Source organism: Oryzias latipes, chromosome 11 (genome assembly GCF_053564925.1).
Source record: "Oryzias latipes strain Hd-rR chromosome 11, Olatipes_Hd-rR_3.1".
In the NCBI taxonomy this organism is placed as follows: domain Eukaryota; kingdom Metazoa; phylum Chordata; class Actinopteri; order Beloniformes; family Adrianichthyidae; genus Oryzias; species Oryzias latipes.
Window position 1 is genome coordinate 16,405,073 of NC_136247.1, and position 20,808 is coordinate 16,425,880.

Consider the following 20,808-nt stretch of genomic DNA (forward strand, 5'->3'; position numbering starts at 1 on the left):
GTCCTGGACTGTTAGGACCATACTCATTCTGCAATTCTTTGTTCTTACTGCACCTTCAAGCCAAAATTATGCCACCACCAAATACTCAAAGGCTAACCAAAATGTAAAAATCAGCAAAATCAGCTTAAGTCTACTACCACAATGAAAGTTTCATTGACATTTGACCTTTGGACGACACCACCATCTTGAACTGTCCAAACAAAAATGCCTTTAGTATCAGCTACAGATTTCTTCTACTGCCTCTTATCGCCTCGAGCATTAGTGGGAGGCTACTTGGAAACAAATGTTGGAATTGGAAGTTGTAGATTTTGAACGGCTAACATGTGGCATTCCTTTATTGCTCACACATTTTACACCACATTATTATAAAAATTGTATTACATTAGTCATTGGCTCAAGCTGAACGAAACCTTATGACATACAATATGACCATACATGGAATTTGGGCGTGGTTTACAGAAACCTGTCTTTGTCAGGAAAATCCAAAAATGCACATTTGCTGATTCTTCTAAAGGTTACGTAGACCTGCTCATCCCCCCCAGGGAGCAAAAATAATAAAATGTTTTTTTAATGAATTGGACAGACAGGGGCTGAAGGGTAGTGAAGTCTGTGTAGAGGCCATTCAGCCAATGAGACAGCTCTGGGGTTGGCTTGATCGGGTTAGGATAGAGGCTGTGGGCCATACAACGCCATTCGGGCCTCTAACTTTGTTTGTATTTTTCTAAAGAAAAATCTTCCTGTAGATTTTGTCAATGGATGGGTTCAGAAGGTAGTGAAATAAAAAAACAACCAATAATGAAAATAATATAAATTATTTTCTTGCTATAAGAACAAAACAACTGACAGCTGTGACAACTGTCCACTTTTGCATTTCTCCCTCAGTTGTGAACTGCACAGAGCCAGGTCATGTTGAGAACAGCATTAGGCAGGTTCTGTCCAGTGGAGCACATCGCTACAGTTTCCAAACCACTGTGTCGTACCGCTGCAACCCAGGCTACTACCTGCTGGGCACCAGCTCTATTTCATGCCAGGGGGACGGCACCTGGGATCGCTCCTTACCCAAATGTCTGTGTAAGTAACCTCAGTTTCAAAGTAAAAAGCACACTTGACAAAGTATTATTTTTCTGCAGTTTTACTAACAGAGAACAGGTAATTATTTCTCACAATAAAAAAAAGCAAAGGTTTTGTATTTTTTTTTTCTGTCCAGTGTTTGAGGCAATAAATTCATCATTTAACCCATTTGGCTTGTTTCTCCGCTCTGATTGGTCAGTGATGCTGTGTGACCACCCCAGCGTTTCTCCTTATGCCAAGATTTCGGGCGACCGTCGAACCGTAGGATCAGTCATCCGCTACAGCTGCATGGGTCAGCGTACTGTCATTGGCAACACCACGCGAATGTGCCAGCTGGATGGGCAGTGGAGTGGCTCACCACCACACTGCTCTGGTATGGAAAATGACACCTTGAGTGACAGCTCCAGGTTATTCTCCCCCACCACAGAAAAAAGAAATAGCTTAAATGAAACAGACAAATATGATAGTTCTGCAAAAAAAAGTTGTTTTTTTTTTTTTTTTGCATAAAGCACTAAATTAAGATGTAATAGCAACTTTGAGTCACATGGGTGCAACTATAATGCCAGACCAACAAATAAAGACTTTGGGTGGCAGCTGTTTGCCTCTAATGGAGCAAAGTATGTAGACCAAAGGGGGAGTTACCGCTCCGCAGGCATCAAGGGCAAAGAGAGTGTCCTCCATAAAACTCTTTTAATCTACTCACATTAAGACTTAGAAGCATGGGCTCCCATGCTTCAGCTGGGTGTAAAGCAGTTTAAAGACATCCGTTCCCATATCTCTACTCCTTAACGGTGATTTGCTTCAGAGCTCCAATAACACCCATGCCTAGACGATGAGGAACGCTCACATGTTCACCACCAAGCAGCAGACACGTCCACAAACATACGCAGGAACACATATGCTGATGCACACATGAAAATACAGGCTGTGTGGCCATAAAGCAGTGCTCTGACAGTTTAATGCCACCTTTGATGAGTTTCATCTACATCCTACAGGCTTTTAATGTCCTCTCAGCAGACAGTAAATACAAGTTTTTATAAGAATTTGGATGACTTCTGAACCACACACAGTGTTCAAAGCAGCTTTACCATAGCCTTTGAAATGAATGGTGCCCTCAACGCATAGAAAAATGAAATGTTGGTGTGGTTGTTTTCAATAGAAAACATAGAAACGAAGCAAGGGTTAAACTTTTGTCCGTTAAAATGAAAAGGGGCATTATTAGACTCAAGGTCAAGAGATATTGTTTGAGCACATGCATATGCAGGTTCAGTAAATCAGTGTAAAAATAAATGTAACACCTTAAGTTAAGTTCTTCAGAAATTGCACTGTGTGTACAAATCATTGAAGCATTTATATGTGATATTTTAGGAGAATCTTCTGGGCTTTGTGGAGATCCAGGGGTTCCGGTCCATGGTATTCGTCTGGGGGAAGAGTTCACGGTTGGCAGTGTTGTCCGCTTCAGCTGCGAGCCTGGCTATGTGTTGAAGGGTTCATCCGAGAGAACGTGTCTGGCCAATGGGACCTGGCTGAATACACAACCTGAGTGTCAAGGTGAGTGTCCGATCCATGGAATGTTTGCTGAACACTAAGGTAAAGGTCTAAGCTCTACAGAAACCAAACTTTTTTAGATCGTCCTAGAAATGACAAGTTGCAAACCCTAAAAATGATGGCGAGAGTGCATACGGAGGAAGCAAGGGGTCATTTTTGACAACAATCATTTGTCTTTTCATGATTTCTCACTGCAAAACCTTTTAAAACATTGAGAAACAATGACGTACACATGAAACATCTACAATGTGGGTTCAATGATTTCTCAGGATCCTGAAATGAATAACAGGGTGGAGGTCAGACAAAGATCGGTTTATATGTTGCAAGATTAGACCTTCTTGTACAAGGATTGTTTTCCAGGCAAAAATATCTGTAGCAGTGATTTTAGGAACTATACACCCTTACAGTACGAGTTGTCAATTGTGTAATATTTCAGAACTGGGCAGCAAAGACAGACATGAAACTGGAATGTGTCTGTGTTAGAGATACCCACATCATCAGCGTCTTGTTAAATCATCACAAATCCAGTTCCTTCCAGATCTTGAAGGTCTTCATAACACCATTTATTATTCTTCCGCTAACAGAGGCGTCTGACTGATGGATACAGTTAAAAAAAGAGATTGAACATGCGCTGTTGCAGCCTTGGTGAGAGTATTCATGGCCTATGGCCTTCATTCCTTAAAAGCTGCATTAAAAACTCTAACAGTAAATTATAAATTTCATTAAATTTTATAACGTGGGTTAGTGGTGTTTCTTCTTTTTCTTTATTTAAATGTGTTTCATTTTTAAGAGTATCATTTCTTGGAATTTAATATGTTTGTCTTAATTTTGTTGTCCACAAATGAATTTTTTTTTTTCACTTTTATAGTTTACTCTCACTTTTTTTTTTTTTCTTATGCGTTTTACCTTTTTAGAATACTGAACCATTCATAATTATGCTTTGCCAACTTGGCAAGCTCTGTCTGAACCTTTCCTGTATTCTTTTTCTGTTCTACCGATAAAAATGTGACCCCTTTCTTCAGTCTGCCAGCACATCAAGTGTTATTTCCAGATGCAACATCCTGTCTTCCAGCCTGTGTCCACTTCTGTCTCCGAACGCCCACACATCCCACTATCCACCACTATCCCTCCTTTCTCCGTAAACTTCCGATTGCTTTACTCGCCATGCGGGAGCCCTCTAGACGAAGTCGCCCACCTGTTCTCAGTTGGCACAGACCTCAAAGGCCGAGCTACAGCTGGTCATTATGGGAGGTCGATGCCCAGGGGCTTTGAGGGCCCAGGGCAAGCTGGTAACTGTAATGAACAGAACCATCGCTGGCGGCTGGGCAAACACCGAGGGATTTTCTGAGCAGAAAATGTCTGCATCAAAGCGGAGTTACTTATGAAATAGGATGCACAGGATCACAGGGAGATAAAAAAGAGCAGGAGGGACACAGTTTCAAACCTGTAGATAATAAGGAAACAGAAGCATCTGTATGATGTGTATTTAAATTCCCTTCAAGGTGAATCACTTTTATAACCTACATTTATTTTTATATATATATATATATATATATAAGCAGGAAAGGGCTTCACTGTGGTGAAGTGGTTAGCTCTCTGACCTTTCAGCAATTGAAAGCCAGGCTGGGTCCTTTCTGTTTGGATATTGTATGTTTTCCCTATGCATGCTTTGGTTTTCTTCAGCTCCCTCCCACAATCCAAAAACATGCTCGAAAGATTACTTGGTGACTCTAAGTAGTTCTTTAAGGACAACTAAGGTTGGATATGGACTGTCTGCAGGCGAAAAACTGTCAAACCTGTACTGGACATGCAGGTGGCCCACACAAAATGGCAAGGCCATAGAGCACTTGAGAAGCCCATAGAGCAGAAAATGTTTGTGCACATTTTATTAAGGGGATGCTGTGAGTAACAGGTCATAGCAAACACATATACAACACATAAGGTAAAGTAAGGGTGAAGCAGGTAAGTCATACATATTAATATTTAACAAACACTTTGTGATATAGGCTTACCAACACAAGGGTAGTTTCCATTTTCATGATGTCCCTTAAAGAGGCACTACAAGCCTCAAGTGCAAGACACACCAGCACTCCCTTTAATGTTCCACAGACCCAGACAACCCGAAAAAAACCCTAGCACCCATACTGGTGCAAGTGACTAAGATTTTAGATCTGAGTTTGTGTGCTCGTCTGTATCTCTGTGGCTATGCGATGTACTGAACTGTTCAGGGTCTACCCCGCCTTCACCCATTGATTGTTGGGTAGGCTCAGACAGAAAATAGATAGATGGAATGAAACAGTGCCAGTCATAATACATCTTCACCTGTGTGATTTTTTTTTTCAGTTAACAAGTACTCTGTAATTCTTTCTGTTCTGTTTTCAGTTATTTCCTGTGGAAATCCAGGAACTCCACGAAATTCCCACATTCTTATTCACGATGGCCTGACATTCTCCAGATCCATCACTTACAGTTGTAGGGAGGGCTACTATTCTACTGGACTGCTTACAAGACACTGTACTGTCAATGGCACATGGACAGGAAACATGCCAGAGTGTTCAGGTAATGCACTCTTCTCACAGAGGAAACAAGGAATATATTTTCTTACCTCATCTTTGTCTCTCATTGAAGTTGTGTCATTTTTAAAACTTTCTTTTTCTGGTGGGAAGTTGTCTAAAAGGCTAAGCTACGTACAAACTGGGCCTTTGATGTACGTTCGAGAACTTTCTAAACGTGTGTTCAGTCCATAGTGTTCACACTGGACAGGCAGGAAGGGGCTTTTTCTTCTTCTTTCTCTACTGTTTACTAGCGCATGTTTGCCACCTACAGTTTGAAAAGATGTTGAAGCAGGGCAAAAATCTGGTACAATAAGTGATTTGGTTCTTTGCTAGGTTTGCAATGGTGGAAATGGATTGCCAGGAGAGTTGCTTTGGTTTATCTTTATTTAAAAAACAAAGGCACACATCCTCAGGCTCCTTGCTAAGTCTGGGTTCACCAGATAAACCAGCTACACTCTGAGTTTGGTATTTTCAAATTTTATGGTTGGCAACTCCGTGAATTAAACGGGAGTCCCTGATTGACTAAAGACTGACTTGGTTAAGCTGCCAGTGTGTGGCCATTGAACTTGGCGTGCAGGTAGAGCCCAAAAATGATCATAGCAGTCTTAAAAACTTGCCTAGCCTGAAAAACTTGTTTACACTGACTTTTCTTTGGAAGTGTTTGCTTGAATACATGTTGCTGAGGGCGGTGTGAAGCTTTAGAATGTTCAAGTGCTTTTAGAAAATACAGATCATTGAAAATGTGGAGAAAACTCCTCAAAAAAGGCCACGGCTAAACTGGAGGCTAAAGAAAAGTGGCCATTAAGACAAGTTAAAACCGTGATTGGAACTTATTTAGCAAAGATTGGATTGTGTCATTTCCTGTGATAGCAGATAGAAATGGGTTCAAGTCATTGTCTTTAACAGAGCAGAGGTCTGAAAGCTTTTTATCATTGTGTTGCAAATAATTGAAGCTACTGTAGAGAGCCAGGGGACCTCAGCAAATAAGGGTCACTTGGTTCCGAGTGGACATGATAAAACTTTCCAGAAGACACTTTTGGATTTTTGAAGTCAGCAAGCCATAGACATTAAATTGTTTTCGTTGCAGCAGTTGTGCAAAGCACATTTGTGTCAATAGAGCATGGAGCATAGCATGTGTGACTAAATCTGTTTTGTGACTTTAGGAAGACCGTCTTCACTCACATCGTTGTAGTGGCCTCTCCAGACCATTTTGGGCATAATTTGTCAAGTTTAAATTCTACTATCTTCTGCATCAGTAGATTAATTATAGGTCATTATCTAAGAATGTTCTACACAGAGAGAATCTATGGGGATTTCAGGAACAGCAGAATTGTTCAAGTATAAATAATATCCTAGTGACTGGGTTTCCACTACACAAACTTACCAGTCTAAAGGAAAATTATAGTCTTTGCTTGGTCAGTGCTTTCAAGAGGCCTAGTTTCCTCAATCTGCATGGAGTTATGTTTAAACATGCAAAATATATGCATATCTATCTATCTATCTATCTATCTATCTATCTATCTATCTATCTATCTATCTATCTATCTATCTATCTATCTATCTATCTATCTATCTATCTATCTATCTATCTATCTATCTATCTATCTATCTATCTATCTATCTATCTATCTATCTATCTATCTATCTATCTATCTATCTATCTATCTATCTATCTATCTATCTATCTATCTATCTATCTATCTATCTATCTAAGCATGTATAATTTGTGTGTGAAATAATTTTGGAAGATATTATTCCATAACACTGTAGTCTAGTTTTTAATTTCTTCAAGCATGGAATAGGTGCTAGCTGTTTCATTAACTGTAAGACTCCATCTGTTAACTAATTAGCATTTCACATCTTTGTATTTTAAGATGGCATCATGAAGGGACTGCTTCTTAATTGCATTGTATTGTTTTATTTCTTGAGCTATCGGAATAGAATTTAAAAACATTTTTACAGACACCATAAGGAAAGCATTATGCACTGACATTTCTGAGTTATGTTAACCACGTGTTTTGTTTTGTTTTTTGTCCCAAAAACTGTAACCGGCAGTTATCAACTGTGGTGATCCCGGAGTGCCGGCCAATGGAGTGAGATTTGGAACTGATTTCTCATACAACCACACAGTCAGTTTCCAGTGTTCCCCTGGATTTACCATGGATGCGGACAGAGCTTCCACTCTCATTTGTACCAAGGATCGCACCTGGAATGGCACCAAACCTCTTTGTAAAGGTATGATCACATTGCATGAGGTTTGACCCTTTAACAAGACACCTTTAGCTCCAGTGTTGACAATGTTTTCACTACTTTAACTCTTCAATTGTTACAGTGGATTCTGAAGCAAAGGAAAGCAGCTTTGCTCTGTTATGCAACACTTTATTTTAGCAATGTGTTAGATATTTTTGCGCCAGAATCAGCTGATTCCCGTTGTTCAAGACAACAGTTACATTATGACAGTGAGCATGTGTTATTTGTGAGTTGCCACCAATATCTCAGGTAATGAACGTTTATGAAGGTAATAACACAACAACATAGACTCACCAGCCATTTTATTACGTACACTGTGCTAGTATGAGGTTGGACCCCCTTTTGTCCTCAGAACTGCCATAATCCTAGGTGGCATAGAGTCACCAAGATGCTGAAAACATTTCTCATAGAGTTTGGTCCATACTGATTTGATAGCATCAAGTAGTTGTTGCAGTTTTTTCGGCTGCATGTCTATGATGGCATTCAGAGATAGACTCATCTACAGACCTTGGTTCTATCCAGTGGTTATTTGAGTTTCTGTTGTCTTTCTATCAGCTGGAACCAGTCTGGCCGTTCTCTTTTGACCAAGGCATTTCCACCCACAGAACTGCCTCTCATTGGATGTTTTCTCTTTTCCAGACCATTCTTTGTAATCACTAGAGAAAGTTGTGGGTGAAAATCCCAGTGGATCAGCAGTTTCTAAAATACTCAGACCAGCCCATCTGGCACCAACATTCATGCCACGTTCAGTCACCCACCTTTCTTCTCCATTCTGATGCTCAGTTTGAACTGCAGCAGATCATCATGACCATGTCTATATGCTGAAATGCACTGAGTTACTGCCATGTTATTGGTTGATAAGAAACTTGCGTTAAGGAAACAGTTGAACAGGTGTGCCTACTAAAGTGCTCAGTGAGAGTACCTCTGAACCCATTTACTGGATGTAGCATCAGATAAGACTTCTCATCTTTTTTGTCCTGTCTTTGCTTTTTTTTATCGTAGCAATTGTTTGTGGTCCACCACCCACAATCCCCAATGGACAGGTTGTTGGTACGGACTTCACCTGGGGCTCAAGCATTAGTTACTCCTGCAACCAGGGCTACCAGCTGTCCCTGCCCACTGTGTTAACATGCCAGGGCAACGGGAACTGGAGCGGAGAGAAGCCACAGTGTTTCCGTAAGTGGCACCATGCTAAAATTTGAAATTACCTTACACTCTTCTTTGTCTTGTTATCTACTTCATAGTCCATACAATAAATGCAGGATTTCTTTTAACCTCTTGCAAGGCTTGCAAAACCTTTTTTTTTTTTAAATTAGAACATTTCGAATGGGTCACCTCACTTCTTTGCCCTCCGATCTTCTGTGCTCTACTTCAGCTGTTTTCTGTGGGGACCCCGGGACACCAGCTCATGGACGTAGAGAAGACCGTGGTTTCAATTATCTCTCGTCTGTGTCCTTTTCCTGCAACCACCCCCTTGTATTGGTTGGCTCAGCCAGAAGATACTGCCAGTATGACGGCACATGGAGTGGCACTCAGCCATCTTGCATAGGTACTTTTATCATGTTTGTTTTTTTTCGCAAACGTAACGGACTGGTCTAATGTCAAACAACATTTTTATGGGCTGTCCTGTATAACGCTGAAATGGGCGTCCAATATATATATTTTTTAGCTTCCAATTTACCTAGACTTTTGAGGGTGACGTTTATCTTCACCCTCTGTAATATACCTTCAGCTGGTTTAAACTTTCTTTGTATACTAGATTTAATTTAGAAACCATTAAAATGTGACAAAGATGGTATAAAACAAATATAATAGCAAAAACAGGAATCCACTGTTTGAGTAACATTATTAGCAGCATCTTATTAATATTAGACAGTCGGTTGCTGAATATACTGCAGTATTATTGTGGAAACAATCATCACAATAAATTAATATTTGGAGTAAAGTCTCCTGATTTTTGTCTGTTGAATGCAGATTTCTTTTATTTTGAAGTTGAAGGCTTTTCTTCTGTTTCACCTCTGGCTCAATTTTGCCAAAAGAAACTTTCCAAATAGGTTTGTTTTTTATAAGCTTTGCTGGTTTGGGGGTTTTAATTAAGGGATTGAAGTAGCCGCTTTAAGAAAGTAGTGGATGTATTTTCAACATGTGACCAAATTGGACCAATCCGACAGAATTGGATTAAAAAATGAAATGAAAAGGTCATGTTTTTTTCCCCCTTACCGTCCTATACCAACTGTCCAACAGACTGGTACCGATCCGCAGTCCGGGGGTTGGGGACTACTGGATAAGAATAAAGAGAAAAATCTTTTGTGAATTTAAGGCGGGCCATTAAGCTATTGGTTCAAAGTGAAGGCCTATTTGATTTTGGGGCACATGATGTGACAACCCAAACTAGAAGACTTTCTTTATTGAAATTACCCCAGAGCTTTGCTTCATGAATTCGTTTGTTATTTGAACACATTTGACATTAATCTCATTAAAGAATGTTAACATACTACAATAGTAGGAAAGAACCCATAATATTGATTGAATTGAATAGTCATGTATCAGTTTTGGACAGAAGGCTTGGCAGTGACTGAAATGTTTTCCTGTCTTGAGTAAAAATATTCCTGACTTTTTTTTGTAGATTTTCATTAATCAGAACTGTTGTGTTTTTCAGATCCCAGTCACACTACCTGTAGTGATCCTAGCACTCCTTTATTTGGAAACCAGAACAACAGCCAAGGCTTTCAGGTGTGAAAAAATGGACATACACAAAATTCACTTAATCCAGAAAATTTTTATTCAGTGTAGCTATTTTAGCCAGTTCCTTGATTCAGAATTTAATTGATGACTTCTGCAATATTGAGATTTTTATTATTATTATAGAATAATAATAATATTATATATAGAAACTTGCTGCCACTCAGCTCTTTCTACAAATCCAGTACTAGACAACACTGATGTTTTCTTTTTGTCAGTTAAACAAAACAAAACGAAAAAACTCGAAGAATCCGAAGCTGACACTGAAATCAGTAAAACTCTCAGGCTGCGGGTTAATCACTCACGTAACAAAAAAGGGCAGGTCCAGTTTTTACAGAGTTTTATTTGGCCATATTGCAGAGGTAGAGCAGTCACCTTTTTACCTTTAGGCTACACACTGAGCTGCACTGCTCCCGGTGGTTATAGGTTGGCGCCACAGTTCTGCAGTGGAGTCGCCATCAGTGTGTGAATGTGTCTTTGAGAATAGGACTGTGACCCTAAAGCGCTTTGGGCCTTTTAAGAAGGTAGGAAAGCGCTATAAAAGTATACACCATCTACCATTTAAATGCAAATGATGAAATTTTCCCTTTATTCTAAAAATAATACAACATTTTTGATAAGTCATTTTAAATGCCAAAAATGTAAAAGCTAAAATGACCAGATTACTTTCATGCAGCTAATGACACATTGAATTCCTTAAAAAAACATATTTCTTACTATTAAACCAATTAAAAAATATGGGGCTACATAAAAAAAAAAATAAATAAATAAAGCAATTTTTAACATTTATTATCTACTCAAACTAATTGTGTCCTGGTCATGCAATTTAGTCAAAGTTATCTTAACTGTATGTCACTAATGGCCTATAATTGACCAACAAGGCAGAATTTCCTATTCTGTGCATGCATATGGATGACAGTGGAGATAAAAATTCAGTAGTTGAAGAGATAGAAACCTCCAACCCATTTTTTAACATAAAGATTTTTATGTCTTTGTCTGCTGTCTGCCTCCAATCCTCATTATATTGTGTTTTCTCCAGATCGGCAGCACTGTGTTCTTCAACTGCAGGAAGGGCTACTTACTGCAGGGCTCCATTTCACGCACATGTCAGCCCAACTTGACCTGGAGCGGCTTTCAGCCTGAGTGCATCGGTAAGAACCCAGTGGGCTCATGGGAAATAAAAAGTTAAAAAAAAAAGGTACATCGTCTGCTTGATTAGAAAGAATTATTTGGATTAATTCAGGGCCTGATACTTGCTTCTGACATTCACTGTTGCTTGTAGGGGTCTGCATCAGCAAGAGTGTGGTGATACGATACGTATCCCGATATGCGTTCCACGATACAAAACATATCACAATATTGTATCAGAACACTTTTTATTTTATTTTAAGAGTACAACTTATACAACTTAAGCGCTCCTGTCTTGTGGCCTGGGGGCCGGACACTGGGTTCGCTTGTGCCTCTGGGCATTGGGGGGGCCCCTGTAGGGGGGCCCTCTCTGTGCCTGGCTGGTGGGGTGGGCGGTCCCCTCCTCCTCCCCTCCCGGGCTGCCTGGGTCCGGATGCTGGGGGGGCTTCTGGCCTGGGGGGCTCTCCTCCCCTCTCCTGGTCTGGCTGGTCTGGCTGGGTAGGATCTGGCTCCCTTTATGAACACACGGTTCACGTCGGCAGCATGCATGTATCTCCACCCCCACGTGCACGTGCACACTGCCACACTGCTCCCTGTCTGCTTCATCCCTCCTCCTTACCTACTGTGTATTGATGGACAGATTTTTTTTCGCTCATCTTAGTGTCAGATTTTCACCTTTGATGTAACATTCGTCTTTCCAGCAGATCTGGTATAATTGTTACAGCTTAAATTAATAACTTAGTCAAATCAGTGCTTGTATCCCCCACTTTTTCTCCTTTCTTCCTTTTACTCTCTTCCACCCTCCCCTCACATTCTTCCCCTCTCCCTCCCCACACACACTAAATTTAACAAATAAATAAAAAATAATACGACAAAAAGGGGTTTATACAAATCTACACTCTAGTTTCTTGAAGCTATATAACCTCTTTTTGTGATAGTAAAACCTGTTCAACACAAAAAGCCTTCAGCTCTAATCTGTTTGCTCAGCTGTTGGACAGAACAAGTTAGAAAAAAAAAAAAAAAAAAAAAAAAAGAGTACAACTTATGAACAAACTTTACCTCTATATTAATACGCCTTTCATTGTAATAAAATGGTAAAATTCATTTTATTTAATTATCAAAATGTTAAGCCCTGCAACTGGATCTCATAAACCATTTTTCCCAAGTAAATTCATAGTGCTTTTATTTTAGTAACTTAAAATATATTTGTTCTTAAAGGAAACAGTCAAGATATACACAGTATATGTTGAGTACATATAAATATTTTTCAGTAAAAGAAAAAAAAAATGAAGGACGCCCAAAAAATTAAAAAAAATCTTCCTGACAGAATTTTAAATCAATACAAATATCGCTAAATGAAAATATTGGGACATATCGCCCGAATGGATTTTTTTCCTACACCCCTTGTCACATGAATTTCCTCAAGGCTCTTCACCAATGCAAATAGCTTTGTCGTTCACTTCACCTGTACTCTTCATAATGTCTGAAATGTTCGATTCTTCCTCTTAAATTCATTTTCTAATATCTTTTGTCTCTGAATTCCTTCTCAGCCCACCACTGCAGCCAGCCAGAACTGCCAGCCCAATCTGATGTGAAAGCCATCGAACTGCCGTCGCTTGGTTACACACTGATCTACACATGTCAGCCTGGCTTCTACCTGGCTGGAGGGTCAGAACACCGAACCTGCAGATCTGATGGCAGCTGGTCAGGGAAAGCACCACTATGTGCAGGTACATGCTTTTTAGCAATGGACATTGGACATGAATAGAGACTTATAGAATTACAAGCAACCATATTCAACCTAATATTCCTTTAGCTACATTTGTTTTGTTTTCTCCTTACACAAAAAAAGAAAGAGAAATTTAAATAGTGAAGAGTCTTTTCTGCAACATTGAGCAACATTGTTTCCACAACTATATACAGAATTAAGGATCAGAAACTTTTTGAATATTAAACATTACGCTCTGTTGATTTTAGTTGAATACATTTAAAAGCAAACAGATTGTAACATAAAAATCACCAAATTGTTGTTGAAAATTTACGCCAAAAATAAAACCAAATATTTCTTAAGAATAGTGTCACAAAAAAGCAAAAATATGTATATCAACTGGGTATATTTGCATGTCAAAAAAATGAACTTCAGCAATTCTTTTAGTCATTTTTAAATATTGTATCTTTAAATGTAATAATCTCTCTGTCAGTACATGTGAAGACTGAAGCAGATTGTTTGGCACCTAAAGGCGACAGTCTCTTTTTCAGTAGCTGCTGATGTTTTATCATTCATGTTTAACAGGATGTTTGCAGCTTGTGCCTCCATAAGAACTTATGATAGAAAAAATTAAGCAATGTCATTTTTTTCTTTTTTCATTAAACTTTTGTGAATAACTAATAGAATTTATTTTTTTCCAATTATTCTGTGTTAGAAAATGATATAAATCAGATTTAACAACAGGAGATCAAGATTTGGTACAAAAAAATGCATCTTTTTCCTCAAATTATCCCTGATAACTTCTGATTGAAGTTTTTTCATTGCTGTCAACAATATTAATCTTCTCTTTTTTTTTCAGACCTACTGCTTTTCAAAAATGTAATTTGCAATCAGATATGTTTGAATACATAATTAAATTTGCAGTCCTACCACTGGATAAATCAATAATTGTAAATAATGGGAAATGACAGACTTAAAATAAAAAAAAAATGAAGAAAAGATGTGGCAATCATCTCTAAAGATCCAAATGTAAAGGCAAACACTTTTCCGTGATGAGATACATAAGACTGTAAAAGTAGAAAATGATCATTAAAACCCAAAATGCATAAAGAAAAATATATTTACATTCAAGTATGTTTTTTTTGCTCATGTTTCTTTAGAAAAATTGATATCTTCTATGTATGGATTTTTTTTTTCAAATCAGTTTAGTATTTTCTTGGCTGCCGAATAAGCAGTCGGTCTCATGTCTCTCAAAAACAAAACTGAGAGAATGGCACAATGATAGCTGCACTCCGTGTCAACAAAGGTTGGTTCGTTTTTTTCTGTTTTTCCCCCCAAATTTACCAACTTCTTGCTGTTTTTTTTTACATTTCAGCTTCCCTCAAAGCTCCACAAATCTCAGTTTGGCACTTTTTGGGTAATCGAGCAAACAAAAAGCTGTGATTAAAGACCCAACCCTCTCCATGCTCCTGCCTTTTTTATCCTAACAGTTCCTATGAGCTGAAGTTAAAACAGCCATTTGGCAAAGATCAACAAAGGTATTCATTTGGATAAATGCAGAGCTGCAGATTGCTGGTCGCAGTGTTGGATCACTCTGGGCTCTCCTTCATTTTTACTGGAGAAAAAAAGGAGAATGTGTTTGATTGCTGCAGATGCTGGAAGCTACCATCAAACCACCTAGAAAAAAGGGGGAAAAACAGCAAATGAAGTGATGTGGATGATTGCATTTAAAGTTTACAGGTTTTTAAAGCAACTGAAAGATAAAAGTTTACTGCTTAACTGAACATAAAATATGAGCCACAGCGGCTCAACAAGGCATTAAATAGAGAGCAATGCAACCATGTGAGCCTGCATGTAAACATCCAACCTTATTTATGAAATGGGATTTCTTCTATCAATAGAATCTTTATTGTGTTTGACGTTTTCCGCCTTTTATGGAACATGGTTTATAGCTTGTATTATCGCAAACACAGGATTTCCCAGTCACCATGCAGCTTCAGCGTCTAACACTCACAGAAATACAAAGCTCCATATTAGCTTGATTGGGCCAATGCTGTCCATTGATTTGCTTAGCAGAAGTACCCATTATAAATGACAAGGCTTTGTTAACTATGTCCAGCAGGACAAATGGACTGTCTTTAGGACTAAACAGAGCACTGACCTAAAAACAATGGGATGAAAAATGGAGGAATCGACTCACATCAGCAGCCGTGGTCTGTTAATACCAGCTCATATCCATGTGAGGGATTGTTTGTCAACCGGTTGCTCAAACACACAGGATGATGGGTATTTTTTAAGAGCCTAGCACTCAGAGTTAAGGCGAAAAAAAGATCCCTGGCTTTGGAACATTCAGGGCATTAACAGTACCTGTGGGCCCAGTGATGGAAGGGCAGCTCAGAAGACTGACAGCTAATAAAGTCTAAAGCTATAGGAGAGTGTGTATCTGTGTAACTTTTTCTTTCTGCTCATAAACTACCAATTGTATACCCGTCTTTGTGCCTCGGAGTAAAGCCCTCCTCATTCGGTTTACCTGCGTTGGCGTGAGTTTACTATTGTGATGTCATCAGCGCGGCCTCCTGCGAGCTGTAAGGCATTATTAAAGTCTCTTCATAGATGCCGTGAAAGTAAGACTCTGGTTTAGCTGTAAGCCTACAGGGCCCTTTTGGGTGGCGTTTCCAAACACGAGTCAGTTCCTGTCTGAGCGGACTTGGCTTTCACTACCGGGGTTATTCCTTTCTGACGGGAGGTGATGATAGCAACATCCCTGAGGGGACTGTGCTTTAAGAATGCATTATGGGTCTCAACCTGCCCCAAGCATAGGGCATGTTTTGCACTTTCCTACTGAATTTGTTAGAAATGCAATGACTATTTCCGGTTATTCACAAAACAGCCTTAAAAATACAGTAAAAAATTATGAAATCTGAGTTTAAAAAGCCTCATGTAGTTGTTAGCATAAACAGAACACTAAAGAAAATCAGAGTACAATAAAAAAAAATGCTGATAGGTGAATTCCAATGTCAAATAGATTTATCTATCAAAATCTCCTGTTGGGGGCTGCATGATGGTGCAGTTGTTCTGTTTCAAATCCCAGCTGGGACCATTGTGTGTGATCTTTGCTAGTTCTCCACATGCTTGTGTGGGTTTTCTCTGAGCACTCCGGCTTCCTCCCACAGTCCTAAAACATGCTTTATGGGTTCATTGATATTCTTAAATGGTCTCTTAGGTGGGAATGTGATTGTGTGGCCCTGAAACAGACTGCCAACCTGTCCAGGGTGTACCGCCCAAAAGTAGGGTTAGGCTTTGGTGGCACCGTGACCTCAAGAGGAATTCAGCAGGTTCTAAAAATGGATGGATGGATGGATTTGGACTTGGATTTGGTAGTGACATATTGATGGTGTCCCTTTTTAATTTACAGAAGTACCAACCGTTTGAAAATCGATCATGATGGAGAAATAAATAATTGCGGTTTGTGTCCGAATGGAATTCTATGACGTCTTTTATTATCGAAATAGAGCTGTGAAAGAGAAAAACCTGGAGAAAAATTCACCAAATGTACACCACTTTGAGATTTCTTAACAAGCCTTTTCCAACTGTGTGGTGGACATGTAATAGTAAACAGTAGAAAAAAGGAAGCCCCTCCCTTCTCGTCCAGTGTGTGAACAGCATGGGCTAAACGCATATTCTTGAACGCAGGCATCACAAGCCTGGTGCGAAGACAGCATTACACAAATAAACCCCAAAACTAAGTTTGTAAAATTAATACAAAACATTTACAAACACGTTTTCAAGTTTGATAAGGTCTCTATGCTGCTTTTTTGAACACGTATTTAAGTGGGACATGACAAACCTTGTTCATCTTGTCCATGACTGGATCCTGAAAACAGGGTCTCCAAGTCCATTCTTTCTTATTATTATTTGCTTTACTGACATCATATTGAAATCTGTTTATCTGGTGTGTTTTTATGTCTCTTTGTAGCCCTAACTCCAATCCCGATTTCTAATTTTTTTATGTATTTAATTTTTTTTTTCCAGCTGATAATCGTGGGAAGATTGAAAAAAGCCCTGTGGGGCCTGTGCAGGAGCCCCCCTCCAAACTGCCAGGTAAAAGAGGTAGTTATGCTCTCATTAATCAGTATTCAAATGAGAAAGGCACTTATTTTAGAATAGATCTTTCTAAGGACTGTCTGTAGAGGTTAATGTTGACCTAGAACCTCCTGCTGCTGATGCCTTTCCCCTCAAAAGTTTACCTTTCCTTGTATCTTTAAGTAAAACAGCTTAATTTCAGTCAGACTTAGAAAAAAAGAGGACTTGATTATGTATGCGTGCTTTTCCTCTTCATTTTAGTTCCTAGTGGGGTTTTTGCTAAGAACTCCCTCTGGACGGGCTCCTATGAGTATCTGGGAAAGAAGCAGCCAGCCATGCTGAGCATCACTGCCTTTGAACCCCTTAGCAATCGGGTTAACGGGACACTCATGGATAGAAGAGGACTTGAACTCAAACTGACAGGTGGGTATTCCAAAGCCTAGTTTAGTGAAGTTTTTTATTATTTAACAGAATGAATTATTGACTGTTTTTTGATTTATTAAATCAGATTCATCATGTGAATTCAAGATAAAGGTAGAAAAACAGAAATTGTTAAGGTTCCTGCACAAATCGAACCTCAGATTCTGCATTAGATACAATATCTGTGTAATTCAGTAAAAACAAAAAAAAACACATCTGTGATGAGTGGTGCTTACCACAAACAAATGATTTACTATTGGGAAAGAAAAATCTTGTGCTTTAATTGTACTCATTGTGTAAGCAGAGAAGGTTATATGTTTGAAGAAGAAAAAAAAGAGGACCTTTGGTTTTGTTCTTGACTCAAGAAAATAATTTTTCACCTCACTGAGCCATCAGAGAACATCTAAATCACCTATTTTTTTCACACTCCCTCAACACTATTAATTACTTGCCTACATTTAAATAGTTTTTTTTAGTAAGAAAGAGCTTTGTAGACTTTTGTTGAACTAAAGCTACTTTGACACGGAATGTGGTTCCGTGGCGGGGCGATCCAGTTTTAATGTTGAGGCAAATTTACAGATGTGACGACGGGTCCTGCGTTGCATTTTGAGCATTTGCCGTGGCATGATTCTCTTGCAGAAGTGCATCTGGGATGGCGTGGAAGTAATGGAGCAACAGAGGAGCATGTTTGACACACATCAAAATTTTTGCCACATGGCGCGATGTGTCCACAGTTCAAATATTTGAACCTAGGCGAAGAAGTTGCGTTGTGTTAACCAATCAGGAACTCAGTCTTGGCCAGTGACGTCTCAAACTTTAAGATATATATATTTTTTTTTTACCATCGAGAGAATAAAGAAAGAGGTCCTTCAATTTTATTATTATTAGCATTTTTTCCCTCCTTGGACTCTTGCTGGACGGCAAGCCGTCAAACAGAGAAGGAAGTAGTGCTAAGAGCACCCATCATGGTCCTGCAGTACAGTAGATCATGAAGCTCATCCGTAGTGTTGGAATCTCTGAATGATCTCATGAACCTAGACGTTTATCATTGATGCTTCTCTAGAGCTCTTCAAAATAAATAAACCTGATCTCTAAACATCAGCAAGGAGGATAAAACTTAGTGGGAGCAGCAGGTTTATGAACAAACCTTTGGACGAGTGTTGAGCAGCTAAACTGAGGTGGCGGACGCAAATTTGCCAGGCGAATCACGTATGGCGTGAACAAAGCATTAGAACTGAGGGAAGGCATGATAATATTGCTGCACATTATGAGAGGTGAGAAAATAAATACTCAAATCTGAGCAAGTGTAAATCACCAAAAAGTACACGTGTGCTGTATGTGGAGATAGGACGAGCCAATCTTCTTCTATTTTTTATTTCCTGGTCAGTCATTGACTGTCTAAGAGAACTAAACTGAGTATGACATCACTCATGGTTTACTTCCACTTCCAAATCAAATGAAGCCAATTCAGTTGCCATTTTTTTGCGATATGTACACCACCATGTTGGAGCCAGGCGACATCAGTAAGCTTTGATTGGTCCGTGTCGGACTGAGTCAACATTTATATGGCAACCATTCTCCCCAATCAGGGGTGAGCTTGTTGGTAGTCGACACCCCTACCACTTGAAAACAAACTCGGGAGAATATATCAATCAAACGTTGCAAATATTCAACATAAGATCACATACTGTACTTTTATTGAGGCATCTGATTGGCCATTAACTTGAATACCTTGCAATACATAAAAATTATAATGAAGTCAATAAGGATTATCAAGAAGATATTTAAAAAAGCTAATGGACAAAGAATAGTTATTCTGACCAGTGGAGTAACTGAGTAATAGCTGTTTATTTATCTATAAAAGTCTATACGATTTTGGCTTTTTGGAGCTAGCAGGTACTTCCTTAAGTGACCAGCTGTTGAAACTGCAGGATTTATCAGTCAATTAGTTATTATTATTATTTGTTTCTATTTTTTTTGTCTTTTGGTTCTCTCCAAAGTTTTTAATGTGAAAGCAAACCAAACCGATAATAATTTCCTCTTTTTCCAAGGCAGGATCGGCCAACTTATAACAAGTTTACTATGACAAACGATGCATTCTGACTTGGGCATTTACAGGGACATACAAAAAGGAGGAAGCCCAGCTGCTGCTGCAAGTCCACCAGATCAGAGGTCCTGTGGAGATTTTCGACAACAAGTTAAAGATGGACAACTGGGCCATGGATGGACATGTAAGTACCGGTATAAGCCTGAAGCTAAATCTAACATAGCACCTTTCATTTTTCCTGCAAAGATTTCCATCTCACAGATCCAAACACTCACAGGTGTCTTTATTGTGAAATATGCGGCAGAACTCATACACACTAACCTTGTCACTCTTGGGAGATGGAGAGCCACTGAGAGTTTTCACTTTAATTAAAATGTCAGTTAAATCATTGCTTGGTAATCAAGACTCGGCAGACCCCCTTTGCTATTCGCTGCAGTATTATCCCAACCCCAGGCACCTTTAATTCACACGCTTCTGATTTAATTAAAAAAAAGCAGGTCACAGTGCACGCCGTTGTGTGCTTTTATGAGCTGTTTCACAAGATCCGCACAAGAGTATTTTTAAGGGGTTCTTGTGCAAATTGGTGTTCCTCCTTCGTGTGACACTCTTTTGTGCGTACAGCGGCAGAGTGTGCTCGCTTGTGTGCTCGAGCAGAAAAACGTCACATGAAACAGCAGCCATGAGAACACCTCTCCGCTCCCTTTGACATTTTATTTCATTCTTGTTGCCCCAGCTGCTGACACTTTGACGATCCATCCCTTTGTAAAGGCTTGATGTGACACTCAAAGTGTTTCTCAACGCGTCCTCTCTCTCCTCAGGTGTCCTACATCTCTTCCTCCAATTCCTTTGTGTATCAGGGATTTGTCAGAGGAAAAGGCTTTGGCCAGTTTGGTCTACTCAGAGTGGGTGAGTGGGCTACCCTTGTGGTTATGGAAACCTACTAATGGTACTTGAGTCTCGGATCTCTCTGAAGTCTTTTATAGCGACGATCATCATTTGAGGGTTATTATGAACATGTGTTTCTTTAGGTTTATTTCATCACGTTGCTCACATATGAAAATATTAAAAGCATCAACAGATTTGGTCAAAATCTAAATCTGTGGTACCCCAATACCCGGGTCGCAGCATGGTACCGGTCCAGTTTCGTTATGCTTTGGAAGTAGAAAGAAAAAAACACACAACATACAAACATTTTTTTCAGATTATTTATGATCTGATTGTGAAGGAAGTTTTATTTTTAAAAATGAACCTTTCCC

The 20,808-nt window shown here is 39.2% G+C and overlaps 1 protein-coding gene across 3 annotated transcripts in view; it reads left to right on the forward strand.

Annotated features, from left to right (window-relative positions):
- The window catches only part of csmd2 (CUB and Sushi multiple domains 2), a 280,249-nt gene that overhangs the window by 252,264 nt on the left and 7,177 nt on the right, over positions 1-20,808 (forward strand). For 2 of the 3 annotated variants that reach the window (XM_023959868.2, XM_023959867.2), the window contains exons 56-69: positions 883-1,071; positions 1,271-1,444; positions 2,440-2,622; positions 5,002-5,178; positions 7,230-7,409; positions 8,427-8,600; positions 8,800-8,973; positions 10,084-10,157; positions 11,206-11,317; positions 12,845-13,024; positions 17,035-17,112; positions 17,347-17,508; positions 19,624-19,736; positions 20,371-20,458. In XM_023959868.2, coding sequence (XP_023815636.1) covers positions 883-1,071; positions 1,271-1,444; positions 2,440-2,622; positions 5,002-5,178; positions 7,230-7,409; positions 8,427-8,600; positions 8,800-8,973; positions 10,084-10,157; positions 11,206-11,317; positions 12,845-13,024; positions 17,035-17,112; positions 17,347-17,508; positions 19,624-19,736; positions 20,371-20,458 — 2,058 coding nt within the window. The remainder of the gene's footprint in view (positions 1-882; positions 1,072-1,270; positions 1,445-2,439; positions 2,623-5,001; positions 5,179-7,229; positions 7,410-8,426; positions 8,601-8,799; positions 8,974-10,083; positions 10,158-11,205; positions 11,318-12,844; positions 13,025-17,034; positions 17,113-17,346; positions 17,509-19,623; positions 19,737-20,370; positions 20,459-20,808) is intronic. The other variant, XM_078955368.1, reaches the window with a different exon arrangement.